This window comes from Panicum virgatum, chromosome 5N (genome assembly GCF_016808335.1).
Source record: "Panicum virgatum strain AP13 chromosome 5N, P.virgatum_v5, whole genome shotgun sequence".
In the NCBI taxonomy this organism is placed as follows: domain Eukaryota; kingdom Viridiplantae; phylum Streptophyta; class Magnoliopsida; order Poales; family Poaceae; genus Panicum; species Panicum virgatum.
This window is the reverse complement of record NC_053149.1, coordinates 57,343,590-57,357,502: the sequence shown is the minus strand read 5'-3', so window position 1 is coordinate 57,357,502 and position 13,913 is coordinate 57,343,590. Positions and strand designations below refer to the sequence as shown.

At 50.6% G+C, this 13,913-nt stretch overlaps 1 protein-coding gene across 1 annotated transcript; it reads right to left on the bottom strand.

Moving 5' to 3' along the window:
• Window positions 1-2,045: 2,045 nt before the first annotated feature.
• On the bottom strand, window positions 2,046-3,152 carry LOC120676223 (E3 ubiquitin-protein ligase ATL41-like). Its single transcript, XM_039957454.1, has one exon. The coding sequence runs from the start codon at window positions 2,983-2,985 to the stop codon at window positions 2,260-2,262; it is 726 nt and encodes a 241-aa protein (XP_039813388.1). The 5' UTR covers window positions 2,986-3,152; the 3' UTR covers window positions 2,046-2,259.
• Window positions 3,153-13,913: the final 10,761 nt, after the last annotated feature.

The window sequence follows — 13,913 nt, the reverse complement described above, 5'->3', positions numbered from 1 at the left end:
AAAAGTATGTAGTAGTTTTTCAAAGTAGAAGCTTATTTTGAGAAACTAGTATAAATTTTGAACTAAAAAGTAGCAATGGATATCATAAGAGGCACCCATTTGCACCTCTAATTTTGAGGCACATAGACAGTACTCCATTCGTCCCACAAAGAGTGTAGTTTTAGCATTCAAATTTTATCCTACAAAGATGTAATTTTAGCTTGTAATAAGATTCATTTAATTAAAGTAATATCAAATACCAAGAAATCATTGCATAGGAAAACGCATAAAGCCAATCAAATATTTAGTAGACATCACTTTTCTAGTTCCAATGCATATGCATTCATTCAGGATCTAGAAAACCAAATAAATAACACAGTTTTCAATCATAATTGGTAGAAGTAATTAGGGGCAACGCGAAAGGGCTTGGAGCCTAGTGGTTACAAGAGCCTGGTAGCACCTGGGGTCCTGAGTTCGACTCGCCTTGGGAGTGAATATTATGGAATTTAACGGCGTTGTGCATTCAGTGGTAGGCAATGTTCCCGTCGTCAGCGAGACGCATGTGGTGACTTTGTCATTTGCGTACGTGTGTTCATAGGAGTGTGAGTGTGCGTGCGTTGTGAGTGTCTGAGTTGTACCATGTAATCTCAAAAAAAAGTAAATAGGGGCAACAAAGTCATTTCTTTGGATGAGTAATATGTCTGAATTTTTTTTCCCTAAAACTACACTCTTTGCGGGACGAAAGGAGTGGGTTGGAGTATTGTCTCCATTAGCTTTTATAATTTGACAATGTAAACTTAATCTTTGACTATAAATTTATCATATAGTTTTGTATTAATAGTTACAAAACCATAATTACATGAAGCCGAGGCTATCAAGTTTGTAGTACATGATGTCGGTGTTTAGCCACCAAGTCTGCTCAGGGATACCCTTAGCAGTAGGATTGTATGCAATGGATCGACTAGATCTGGAACTCGATGGTGCAAGGAACACAAGGATTTAGACAGGTTCGGGCCGCGAGGTGCGTAATACCCTGCGTCCTGTGTGGTTGCTTGTATTGCCTTAGGTGTTGTTATCTTTCGAGGGGGTCTTTGCCCGCTCTTATATACTCTGGGGGGGGACGGGGTTACATAGAAAGTCCTAGCCGAGTACTATTGAAATCCAACTACAACTGAACGGGTAGTTTCTTTGTACTACAACTAGTTCTATGCCATTCGGGTAGTTACAAAATCTATGTGCTATCTCTTACTCTAGAATATTCTACGTCCGTGATCAGTCCCGCTGCCCCGGGTCTGAGACATGACTCATAATCATATTACTTGACGAATTGTTGGTAAACGAACTTGGACAGTCAAACTGCGCCTTATAAGAATGAAGAGAGAGAGAGAGTAGTTTCTATCCACGTTTCAGTTTTTTGCGGCACTGTAAAAGAAAATGGTAAAGTCACACGAATAGTGGGCTCCAGAAGCATTTGTTTATTACTCAATAAAGGTACGTGAAGTGTGTTTGTAGTTGAGTTGTGTTGAATGAATTTTGAGTTGTTACACCACTAGGTTAGGATCACACCAAAATGTTACTCTACTTCAAAGCAGCAGCTCCCTTAGAAAGTAGGTAGGGTTTTCTTTTAAAAAAATCGACACTGCAAAGGAAAAAATAGATAAAGTCGTGCAAACAAAAAAGTGACGTTCTTTACCTAAAACCTCGAGAGGGCCATAAAATAGAGTGAAGTTTGAGGGACAACATCAAGCAACAAAAAGACAAATATTCCAATTGGTGGAGTGAGACAGTGAGAGTAGGGAAGACGAAAACGTAGAAATTAAAGAATATGTTTTCACATGTTCTAGACACATCTTAATGCCTATATACCGTAGGATCTACGTATAGGCGTCAATCCATGCTGCCACATATGAAAGTCCTCTAAAGACACATATGCCTAATAGGAAGCACTTTGCTTATAAAAAGTTTCAGCTTAGCTTTATCCACTTGCCTTGTTTACGGGCACAAGAGTAAACTGCAAGCTTCATCCTCTGCGGCTAAGCATCAATACCTGAGTTAAAGAGTGGATAAAGAGGAGAAATAAAGATTTTGTTCACATTGGAACAAAACTGTAGAGATTTGGAAGCATGCCACTTCTTTCCAAATGAGCCCTTACATTCATTAAAAAAAATAAGGAGCTCACACACCTCTCTTAGTACTTGTCCACTCACGCAAGTGCGGCGGGATGTACAAATGATGAGGAAAATTATACCAGATTAAAAAGTCTTTTTTTTTAAAAAAAGATTAATTATTCACAGCCTGCAGCTGACGTTCCAAGTCGTCCAGCTCCCCGGCGTCGGCATGGACGGCGCTCTGCGGCCTCCGCGGCGCCGGCCTCTCCCTGCTCAGCATCTTCATCAGCGACGCGCAGGCGCTGATCCCCCGCTCCGGCGTCGAGCTGCAGCTGCCCGCCTCCTCCTTCACGGCGTCCTGCAGCTTCTCCTGCACCAACCGAGCCGCGCCCTCCTCCTCCAGCGGCGGCTCCACCTCGGCGCGGCAGACCGGGCACGAGGAGCTCGATGCGAGCCACGTGTCGATGCAGGGGACGTGGAACACGTGGGCGCAGGCGGGCAGCGCCCTCACGACCTCCCCTTCCTGCACGGCGCCGAGGCAGATGGCGCACTCGGTGCAGGCGCCCGGCTCGCCCGCCTCCCCGTACACGGCGGTCGGCAGCGCCGCGATGGCCGCGGGGTCCAGCCCGCCCTTCGGGGCCGCGGCCGGCGCCGTCGTCGGCAGCACGGCCGCCGCGCGGCGCCGGTTCCGGCGGCGGACGTGGCAGACGTAGAGGTGCAGGAAGAGGGCGAGGCCGAGCACGGACACGAACGCCGCGACGGCCGTGGTGATGAGCCGCACGTTGTGGGCCCCCATCCCCGCCGGCGGGGTCCGGGCGCCGCTGCCGAACCACGCGGAGCCCGGGTCGCTCGCCTTCACCGTCGTCGTCGTCGTCGTCATCGTCGTCGTCGTCGACATGGCCGCTGGCTGCTCCGGGACAACAGGGCGCGTGAGCTCTTCTCGCTACTCGGCGTGCGCGGCCTCGGCGTGTCGACAGGCCAAGTTCGTGCTGCTTCGTTGGCGAGTGAGATCGCTGGGATGGCGCGGGTGGGGGGGTTTGGTGGGCGTGGTTAGCAGCACCCCGCGCCTGGTTTTATAAGGTTAAGGGGTCCGCGCCTGCGCCTGAGCGTGCCGCTAATGATTCGACGGGTTTTGCTTAGTGGCTTAGGCGCATAGGTTTCGGGCGGGGCCAGCTGGGGCCCGGCGTGGACCCTGGGCGGTGCGGGGGGGGGGGGGGGGGGGGGGCGGCAGCTGCGGCGCGGGCCCGGCCGAGTGCTCCAATTCGGATGTCTGTCACGTTACGTACTGTGTGTGTGTGTGTGGGGGGGGGGGGGGGCAAAGCCGTGGCACGCTCGGTGCGGGTATTTGAAACTTCGACGTGGCCATTGGCGTCGCGCCCTTTTCTTTTATTTTTTTTCTTCCCCCACCTCCGACGAGACGTGACGCGCCGGAACGGAGCGCGATTCGAATCGCGGCCGGACACGTCGACCGCCACCACGAATCTAACTTGCTTAGCCTCGGAGGTAAAGGGTAAAGGTCCGGTCCGGCAGCCACCGGGCAGAGCGCAGCGGCGCCGTCGAGTCGTGCGTCGCTTCGCCGACGGAGGCAGGGGGCGCCGGGGCGGGGAGAGGGGGACGCCGACGCTGATGCGGTGGTCGTCCAGCGATCCTGGCCGCGGAGATGGCAGCGGCGCCGCGGTCGGCCAGGCCGGCCGCGCCGTGGACAGATAGGGATGGGAGGAGAGTTCACGCGAATACCAGCGTTGCTTGGTGACGAGCCGTGACACCCGACAGGCGGCTGGTCGGCTACTCGTGCCCAGTGGTTGCTCGCCGTCGGAGATGCTGACCGGAGTAACTACAGTGCGAATCGCCGGTGGTCACCAGACACCTGTTCACTCCTAGTCGGCTCGTCCCCGGCTTTCTCGGGCGACAAGGACTGAAGGACAGGCCCCTTACCTGATCCGTTTCGCGGCGTTGCGTGTCAAGAAATGCTCCAAGAGCCGGGCCTTCGTGGAACCGGGCCGCTCAGATGACAAGCACTCCAAGGAATGCGCCTTTCACCTCCCGAAGGGTTCACTGCTCTCGCTGAGTTTTTTTAGGGCCACTGTTCTCTTTATGATCTTTTCTTTTTTTTGGGACGGGGGTGCATATGGTCTTGTTTCCAGGATTGGTTACGGTCGTACCGTAGTAGGTAGACCGTACCAAGCATACGTACATAACGAATCTACCTGTAGTATCCCCAGCCGTGTACGGTGTCGGGTGTCCCAGTCAGTGATGCCAAGTTGCCAACTCCATCCATCCAGAGATTCCAGAGCAGTCGGAAGCTCCTCTGCTTCAGGCTGCAGAGTCTGAACTCTGAAGGGAATGCGAGTGGCGACACTATCACTTTGGACGAAAGACCCAGCACCAAGTTCTATTTTGCCACTCTCCATCCCAGTTCTGCTGCCTCGCCCAGGTCCAAACCTGATGCAGTAATCACGCCTTGATTCGGCCTGCACCTTCTTTTCCACCACTACTGTCACGACCCAAAATTTATAAACATATTTAACAAATAATCTAGAGCATCATGAGCATCATCAAAGCATAATGTGGCATCATGTGCATGTGTTGCATGTATTTATTTAATATTTGTAATTGCTTGAAATGGACGCTTGTGAAGAAAGTTTAAATTTTGCTATACAACTGTGCCCCCAAAATTTTTATTCAAATCCTAGATTTAAAATGTTGAATCTAAAATATTTTTGTGGGATTTTATGCCTTTTTACCCAAGCCATAAAATTCTTGGAAGTTTTAAAAATAGTCATTTTTTTAATTTACTGCAACCAATATACAAAGTCTTTTTGAGTGATTCTTGTTGCAGTGTGTTCTTGGTGAATTGATCTAGCTCTAGTAAAATTTTGGTGATTTTTAGTGCCCGGAAAGATCTTGAATTCGATTTTTAAATTTCCACCGTTCTTTTTTCTCACCGGGGCCCACCTGTCATCCTCGTCCCTCTCCTCCTTCCAGGCCTGCACGCCCATGGATTGCGCACGCCGGTGGCCGCTGGGTTGTCCAGCGTGGCCGCGGCAAGGCCGGCGCCACACCTTCCCATCCCCTCCTCGCCTTTATAGCGGCCGCTCCCTTTCTACCCCCAAACCCTAGCCCCTTCTGTTCCCCATCTCCTCCATTGTTGCAGCCACCCAAAGCTTCATTCCTCGCAGCAAATCCACCTCCTCCAATAAGCGATTCTTCCATTCCTCGCATCCTCGGCCTCCCCTCGCCCTCCTCAACCCATTCCGGTGCTAATCTTGGCGTTCTCCTCGCCGTGCAGGGCCTCCCGGTGTCGAGCTCCGCCCGCCGCCACCTCTGTTCGTTGAGCTGCATCCATCACCGCCCGTCTCACCTCCTCGCCGGTGTGGCGAGCCTCGCCGCCCTCGGGGACGCGCTGTGTGCACGCCGTTCCGGCCTCCGCCGGCCTTCCAGCTGCTTTCCCACGCCGGTTGCCGCGCCGTTCCATGGCGCTCGCCATGGTCGGGAAGGGGGTGTGGTGGGGTGTCGGCCTTGACCTTGGAGGGGCGCCTCCTGGCCCCTGGGCTCACCCGTCAGTGGCCTGGGATGGCTTCTTTTGTGTGGATCTAGCACTTCTAGGCTCCTTTGTTGTGCTGAGTTCTTGTAAAATGTGTATAAATTCGTGCATGTCTCCGAAAAGTGTGAAACTTGTTTAGTTAGACTCCTGTGCTATAGATCTAGCTTGGAAAATTATTGTTTTGCATGTTACCTTTCTGTAGATTTATCTATGGTTTATGTCGGTACCCTACAGCTGGGGTACCCACTCCTACTGTGCCAAGACTCGCGTAGTTATCCGTAACTACGCCCTAAGGAGCTGAGCAGCCGGACCCCTGGGGTCCGACTCCATCTCACCGGACCAACGGTCCCGGACCCCCTTCCCGCTCGGGGACGGGTCCGGTGTCACCACGTGTCCCAGAGGTGGAAATGCTCAGTACCTATGGCCGCGGACCCGGACCCCCGCAGGTGGGTCTGGGACCTCCACGTGAAATCCGGACTCCCGCAGATGGGTCCGGGACCTCCGCGTGCCATCCGGACTCCCGCAGATGGGTCCGGGACCTCCGCGTGCCATCCGGACTCCCGCAGATGGGTCCGGGACCTCCGCGTGCCATCCGGACTCCCGCAGATGGGTCCGGGACCTCCATGTGCCTATCCGGACCCCGTGAGCTCTCGGCTCAGCTAGCTGCTCGGGAGGGGTCCGGAGCCGCCATGTGTCACACAGACGCGGGCACGGGCGCAAGCCTTCCGCTGGAAGCTCCCTCGCCCACCCGCATTAAGTGCGAGTGGTTGAGGCGGGCTCTGCTGCCTCTTTGCACGGGGCAGCTTTTGTCAGTCCACACTGTGGATCGCCAGTTACCGAGGCGGCTCGTCAGTTACCAAGGCAAGTATTAAGGACTCAGCGCCGCGCACATAGGCGACGAGGCATTATGACCAGCTACTGACTGGGGCAACAGTGCACGCTGCTACAGTGGACTGAGTCAGTAGTTCGGCGCTTCATCATGACCTCGACACGCGGCTGCAGATGCTAGACTCTACTCTGACAGGACAGCTCAAGATCATCCCTGGTCAGAAGCTACGCACGGAAGCCGACGACAAGATCTCCGGATCTGAGGCATTGAAGGCCAAAGTGTAGTTTATAATACATCGCCGGGTCCACATGTCGGGCCCCCGCTCAGTGTACGTGCTCCCCTTGGACATATAAAAGGGAGAGCACGCCCGCTAGGACACAAGCTCTCCAGAGCACCCCAGATGCTCGCTGGACTCAGCTCCAAGCTCTTCTAAACCCAAGCAATACATCACACAGTGGACGTAGGGTATTACGCTCCAGCGGCCCGAACCACTCTAAATCCTCGTGTGTTCATCGTGTTCTTGAGAGAGATCGAACTAGGACTAGCTAACCCCCGAGTACACACCCTCTGGGCTTAGGCGGGTGCCTTCCGCCACCCGGCTGTGGTTTGCCCCACCACGACATTTGGGCGGGCCACCGGAGTGGACTTGGAGTGTTGCTGCCGATCCCATGAATTACGCCACCGGACCTTGCAGTGAGGTGTAGGGAACCAGGCCTTATACTAGAAGGGAGCCCGGGACCTCTAGGGACAGCAGTCTCGGATACTAGGGGACTCGTAACAAGGTAGTGAAGTACGTAGGCTTAGGGTACATTACCAGGCTAAGCTATGCGGAGCTTCTCTACCCCAGGATACGGGCACCACTTCTCCGGAGCAGGTCCCTAGAGGTCCGAACTACCTTCCAGTTAGAAGGGGTGTCTCCACCTGACCACAAGCCAGTAACTCTATTTTGGATTGTTAGCAACAAAAGAAAAATCTCCGTACGGAAGAAAGAAAACAAGCAAACTGAACGGACAAGTGGTATCAGGTTAATGTAAAGATAGGACTGAGGAAGCAAATCTCCTTTATTGCTTGACTCGTGGTGTATATCAGAGGTCGGGATTACGAGGGCGGACCTCTACCGCTCTGGACCACTTGCTGGTGTCGCCTGTTTGTGCGATGAAGCCAGAGATCGGGTTTACAAGGGCGGACCTTTGTCGCTCTGGACCACACGTAGGCACCAAATCATTACAAAGGAGAAACACACTCAATCCTATCTAGTGATAACCTACCGCCGTTGCCCCGTAAGGCGTACACGTTGCTGGCCGTAGTGGAGCTGCCACCTTGGAGGTTCCTCTCAGCTGTTGGGGGGCGAAGGCGCCCTGGACGTGCCTTCACAGCATCATCCAGCATCACCTCGGGAGCTTGCGGGGCCCTTCTCAGCATAAGAACTGTTTCATGCTTTAGTTTGCTTGAGAACAATTTCTTTGGCTTTGAATGGGAGTGGCCCTGCAATTGCCGGCTGCCGTCGGAAGCTAGCCCGATGACTGCTCATAGTGAGCTGAATCCAGCCTGGCCCCTAGGCACAGCGAAGGACGGGTGCTCGCTTGGACGAGCACGGAGCGTGGAGAAGGGTGGTCGTTCGCCGGCTCCACCTTGGTGCTGGCGCAGGGCCCCCGTGCCTCTCGGTGAGGCCAAGGCCTATCTGCAGCAGCACCGAGAGAGGCTTGAGCCAGGTGAGGAAGAAGGCGACATGCATCCTTCCCGAGCCACAACCGTCGGCTCCAGCTCCATCTTGAGAGGAAACCTTGAGCCGACGTCGTGTCGTCGGAGGGGGCTCCCGGTGGTTGCTTGAGAGAAAACCTTGAGCCGACACTGGGATGGCGCAGGGCGACGCATAGCAGGCATCGCTCTTGCACACCACCGTGCCGGCTCTGAGGTGTCGTAATGGCGACGCACAGCAGGCGCCGCTGCCGTGCGCCACCGCACCGAGGATTCTGCCGCTTCGGTGTTGGGGCATGCGTCGCGGGTGGCGCTGTGCCCCTCTTCATCTTCTCGTCGCCGTTGCAGAGGATGAACTCAACCTCAGAAACTAGGAGGTGAGCGGAGATCTAGCCAATGCTTGCGCGCATCCCCCACGGACTCCGGGGAGGTCCACGACATTTGGCGCGCCAGGTAGGGGTATTTAGCTGGTCGCTGTTCATCTCTTCCTCGTCTCCATAGTTCGTGTGGACGACGTGGAGATGACAGACGGTGTGGCATCACCCGCGCCACACGCCTCTCGCCTTCCTGCTCCAAGGGCAACCGTGCCTGTGGAGCAGCCACCGTCGGCGACGGCGCGCGCTGCTCGCCGGCAAGAGTCAGGGCGCCCATCAAGGGCCCCCTCACAAGCTGCGAGCGGCGGAGAGGCAAATCCTAGCTCGCAGCATACCTCACTCATGTGAGGAAGCCCGCTCTGGCGGAAAGCCGACTTCGGTCGCACCAAGCCCGCTCCGGCGGAAAGCCGACTCCGGTCGCACCAGGCCCGCTCCGGCGGAAAGCCGACTCCGGTCGCACCCCCGACTCTACATCTCTGTAAGTCCTACCCTTAGAGGCCCAGCAGGGAATAAAGCATTTTTCTTTGTAACTAGGTAGTACTTCCGTGTGGTCTAGTCCGGTGAGCCTCCCCCGTGGAGGGGTCCGGACCTCTGTGAACCAGGTTCAGGGAAGCGTATTCACCCTCCGGGGAGGTCCGGAGCCGTGTAGCCGCTTAGCCTGGTTCCGTACCCTAAGTCTGCATGCTCTACCTCCCTAGGGCGAGTACCGTAGTACCTAAGACTGGGGGCCTGGAGGTCCGGACAGCTCCGGCCTCATAAACCCGTGTTCTGGCTTACATCGCACATCTCATGTACATCTAGTTATAAAGGAAAAGTTTATTCTCAGTTCGCCTCTAAGGATGTTACATTCCAATTTCAATCTACGCATTCTGTTTGCGCTAACCCCCACGTGGCTTCTTACTCTTGTGCGGTGATCGTTGTCCGAATTGAGTTGGCTAGTTAGTGACTTAGTTCGAGACCCCTCATGGAAGAGAGGGGTTCAGACCCCTGGGAACCTGCAGGTTCAGGGAAGCGCACTCATTCTCCGGGGAGGTCCGGAGCCGTGTAACCGCTTAGCCTGGTTCCGTACCCTAAGCCTGCACGCACCAGCTCCTGTGAATGATACCTAGGACTGGGAACCTGGAGGTCCGGACTTTATCTTAACCTAAAGGCCGGCCCTTTGAGCTCCGTTCACTGAACCTAGCTGTCTATCTCAAAGGATTACAGCCAACAGGATTTGGGACCCGTGGGCACGCTACTAAGCATCTACCTTGAGTCATGTGCAGGTCCAAACGTGATGATACAGCAGGTGACCCAAAGGATGGACGACGCAGGACAAGACCCTTGCGGCGCGCATCGCTGGGCGCCGAAGGACTTTGCGTTCCCCATGTGCAAGCTTAATGGGGCCAGTCTGCTGTCCATCGTGCCCACAGTGTGCCCAACGATATCACCAAGCTCCAAGGAATCTTGTTGATTTGACCTCTGCAAGGATATCTATCATGCGCAAGGACGCGGCGAGCATGGAGCTTGATGACTGCTACATCTTCCTCTCAGCCCCCCCCCCCCCAGGCGGCTTCGGACCCCGACAGGCGGGGTGTCTGTTCTCTCCCCGCTAAGGGGTCCGGATAGTATTTGGGGGTCCGGAGCCGCCACGCGTCCGCAGGTGCGGGCCCGCATAGGGGCGCGGCGCTTCCCCGGGAAGACACACCCACCTACCGCATTCAATACGGTAGACGTAAGTGCGCTCTGCCACAGCAGAGCCCAAGGCGGCTTTTGCCAGGCTGTACTATTGAACGTGCGTTACCAAGGCGCGCGGTGCAGCCTCTGGCACCGCCCACGCCACACACGCCAGTTAGACACGACAACTCGACGACGGAGTATCATAACGCCTACGCGGTAGACCCAACAGTCTACGCCGCAACCTACACTACCTCAACGAGCGCCTCGCCGATGGGATAGGAGAAGACCCCCCTCGGTCAGAGAGTCTACAAGACGATGAAGTGTATCCGGCAAGAGATTCTCCATCACTGTAGCTCCATTAGTGTCTATTTAGTATAATATACATCCTTGTTGGACCCATCTGTCGGGGTCCAACACCTGTGTACGCGCCCTCCTTGCTCTATAAAAGGGAGACGCCCGTTAGAGGAAGGCTCAGGTCCAAAAGAGGACTGGAAGGCAGAGGATAGACTCATCCACCGACACTAGAGCAATACTACTCTCAACTGGACGTATGGTATTACGCTCCGGCGGCCCGAACCACTCTAAAATTCTCATGTGTTCTTGCGTTCTTTCCCCCAAGCTAGATAGGCCTAATCGCTTCGCGCAATCCCGAGTACACCCCCTCTGGGATTAGGCGGGTGCGTTCCGCCACCCGGCTGTGGGTACCCTAAAAAGCCCACAATAGTTTAATGTTGTAAAAGTGATTAAAATGCTTAGTTAATTCTCTACTACTCTAAAAATGTCAAACTAAATTTTGTTAGGATCCTTGTGAAATTCTCTTTCCAGTAGTGCCACTTGTTCTCCTGCATCTTTACTTTTTATTAGAGTTTAGTGTGTTTTCTCATTCTCTATTTGAAAGCTTGTTTATTGCATAAATATTTACTGAAATTTGATAAAAGAGCAAAACCTATTCTTCTAGCTTTATTATCATGTCTAGTATCTGTAGTAATTTTCTGAGATTTGTTAAATGAAGTTTACATGTGTTTTCTGAATTATCTTGATTAAAGTAGCTGAAACTTGCCATGCTTATAATTAATTCTAGAAAAATGTTTTCACTGTAGTTTGTTTTGATGTTATCTGTGTGCTAGATTTAATTCAGTATTTATGCTTGCTGTATAAATTTTATTGTGCCTAATTTTTGTTTTAGCTCTCATGTTTGATTGCCGTTGTTTATGTTCACTTGTGTGTTCGCATGTGATGCTTTCCATACTTCATAACATATCATTTCATACACAAATATATCATTATTTTAATACATGCATTCATTTATGCATTATAGTGACTCAACCGTCGGAGAGCGAGTCCGTTGAGCCCACCGAAGTCGCCGAAGCCGAGCCCGGTGTTGAGTTCTTTGTTGAGCCCAAGAAAAACCAAGACAAGCAGCTAAGTATGATTCCTCGTACCCATTTAATTTGATTTAATTTAGTTATCTCATTTGGGTATTATTGGGTTATATATTATATTATTTATTGTATTTTTAACCTACTTTTATGCATTATCCTTCCTTGATATTGTTTATCCTTGTGCTTGCCACAAGTTAGTCAAATGAATACTCAAATTGATTAGCCATGCTTAGAGTATTTTATATCACTTTGTAGGAAAAAAACAATGATTTAGAGTAATCACACTTATCGGTTATTCTTGATCGCACTTGTACAACTTTGGTTATGATGGAATGGAAGTATCGAGGTTCGAGCGGAATGGTAGGGCCTAAAGAAAGAAATCACATGGGCATAGTCTGCTTGGACCGATTAAGGACCGTCCGTGGATGACATTGGCTATGATCATTTTTATCGTGCTACCACATATCCTAAATAATGGTAGGGATGGGCCAATTACCTTTTTTGACTTGGTCTTTGATGCACAGTCCTAGATACGTGGCCAAGGGGCTATGTAGAGAGGCTTAGGGGTGTCCCCGGTGGACCTAGTTGACTCTCCGCGTAAGCTAGGTGTGATGTTCATCAATTGAGACTTGTTGGGAACGGTTGATGCGAGTATCCTCTTATCCAACTTGGCCTTTTGGGTGAGCCGCATAGTCCTTGCGTCGTGTGGGTAAAGTAGTACACCCTTTCAAGATTTAAATCAATTCGAATTGCCACGCTCTCGGATATGAGCACGTTTTTTGTCCACCGAATTTTTTGTAGAAAGTTTCGTTTATGTTGGAAATGGTTTGTGACACCTTTATGTTGAATTATTTTATTCTTGTCATAATCAACTAAAACTTGTGGTGGTTTGTGCAAGATTCATAAAATTTGCTAGAGAGCTAGATGTTGGTTAGAGAGCTCATGCTTATGCAATAATAACTAAGCCTCATTTGAGCCCTCTTGCATACTACTTGTTTATATAATTGCGTAAGTCTTGCGAGTACCTTTTGTACTCATCTTGCTTTTCTATTTAAACTAAGTTGCAGGTGAGTCAGAAGATTCGATCGATGTGGCCGCAATGGTGCTCTTGAACAAGACGCCATTGCTTTGTTACGCTTTTATCGATTTATCCGTTATGTATGTGAGAGCATGTTGAAACACTAAATTTTAGTTTCCTATCTTTTTTATGTCAATCATGAGCCCAAGGCTTGTAATTGGAACCTTTAATTTCCGATTTGAACTATCTTTGTCATGACTTATAATCCCTAATGTTGTACTCTTTTTATTACTAAAATTGCTCTTTATGGTTCATTGGTGATGTATCTTTTGTATAACAGTACGTGTGTGTTTAATCCTGGGTATGTGGCAAGCACGTACCGGGACTAACGGATTTGTTTTCGCTTTAGGTGATTTGTATTGGTCAAGCGCCTCTAAATGTGGATTAGCATGTGGCGTGTCAAAAAACGGACACGCACTAACTCTCATCTTAATGGATTGATCAATAATTTCACCTAAATCGAGTGCAAATTGGGAGGTTCTTACAGTACTAGGTCAGTTCTTCCTCCGGAAAGATAATACTGGGCTCGATTTGAGGTAGCGAAGAAGGAAGTACTGCGCTGCTTCAGGCTTCACAACTCTGAAAGGAAGTACTGTGTTCTGTCATCTCGCATTTTCACAAAAAAGCATATCTATCTTCTATGATCATAAGTAAATAAATTTGTAACAAGTTGCATGCTTATATCTATAAGGGTGAGCGAGCATGCATGTACATGAGAGTATCTACGTGTTTTGTAAAAAAATGTAACAGATGATGTTAATTTATTTGAAAACTTCAATAAACTACTCTCTCTGTCTGTGTTTTTATTTACATGTCATATTAAATTTGTCCTAAATCATTAACTAATTTTGACCATTTCTATAGAAAAATATAGCACCAACTATACTATCCAACATATGCACTATCAACATATATTCCATGGTGAATCTAATAAAATAAATTTGGTATTGCAGATATTATTGTTTTTTTATAAATTTGATCAAAATTTACCAAGTTTAACTTAAGAAAAATGTAATATGACATGTAAATAAAAACAGAGAGAGTATACATTATTGGCATAGGCAAAAGAAACACGAAAAATTTGCAATAGTATTTCGAATGAGAGGACGCTGCCCAATTTTATGCTTAGGGCTTGTTTAGATGAGTTTGCATTTTGCGTTTTTGCAAGGGAATCTTCAATATTTGAAGTATTAAATATAAACTAATCAAAAAACTAATTACAGATCTCGTCTGTAAACTACGAGACGAATCTAATGAGCCTA

Bases quoted from the DNA above. Each gene is read 5' to 3' on its own strand.
- LOC120676223 (XM_039957454.1), bottom strand. From the start codon at position 2,985: ATGTCGACGACGACGACGATGACGACGACGACGACGACGGTGAAGGCG.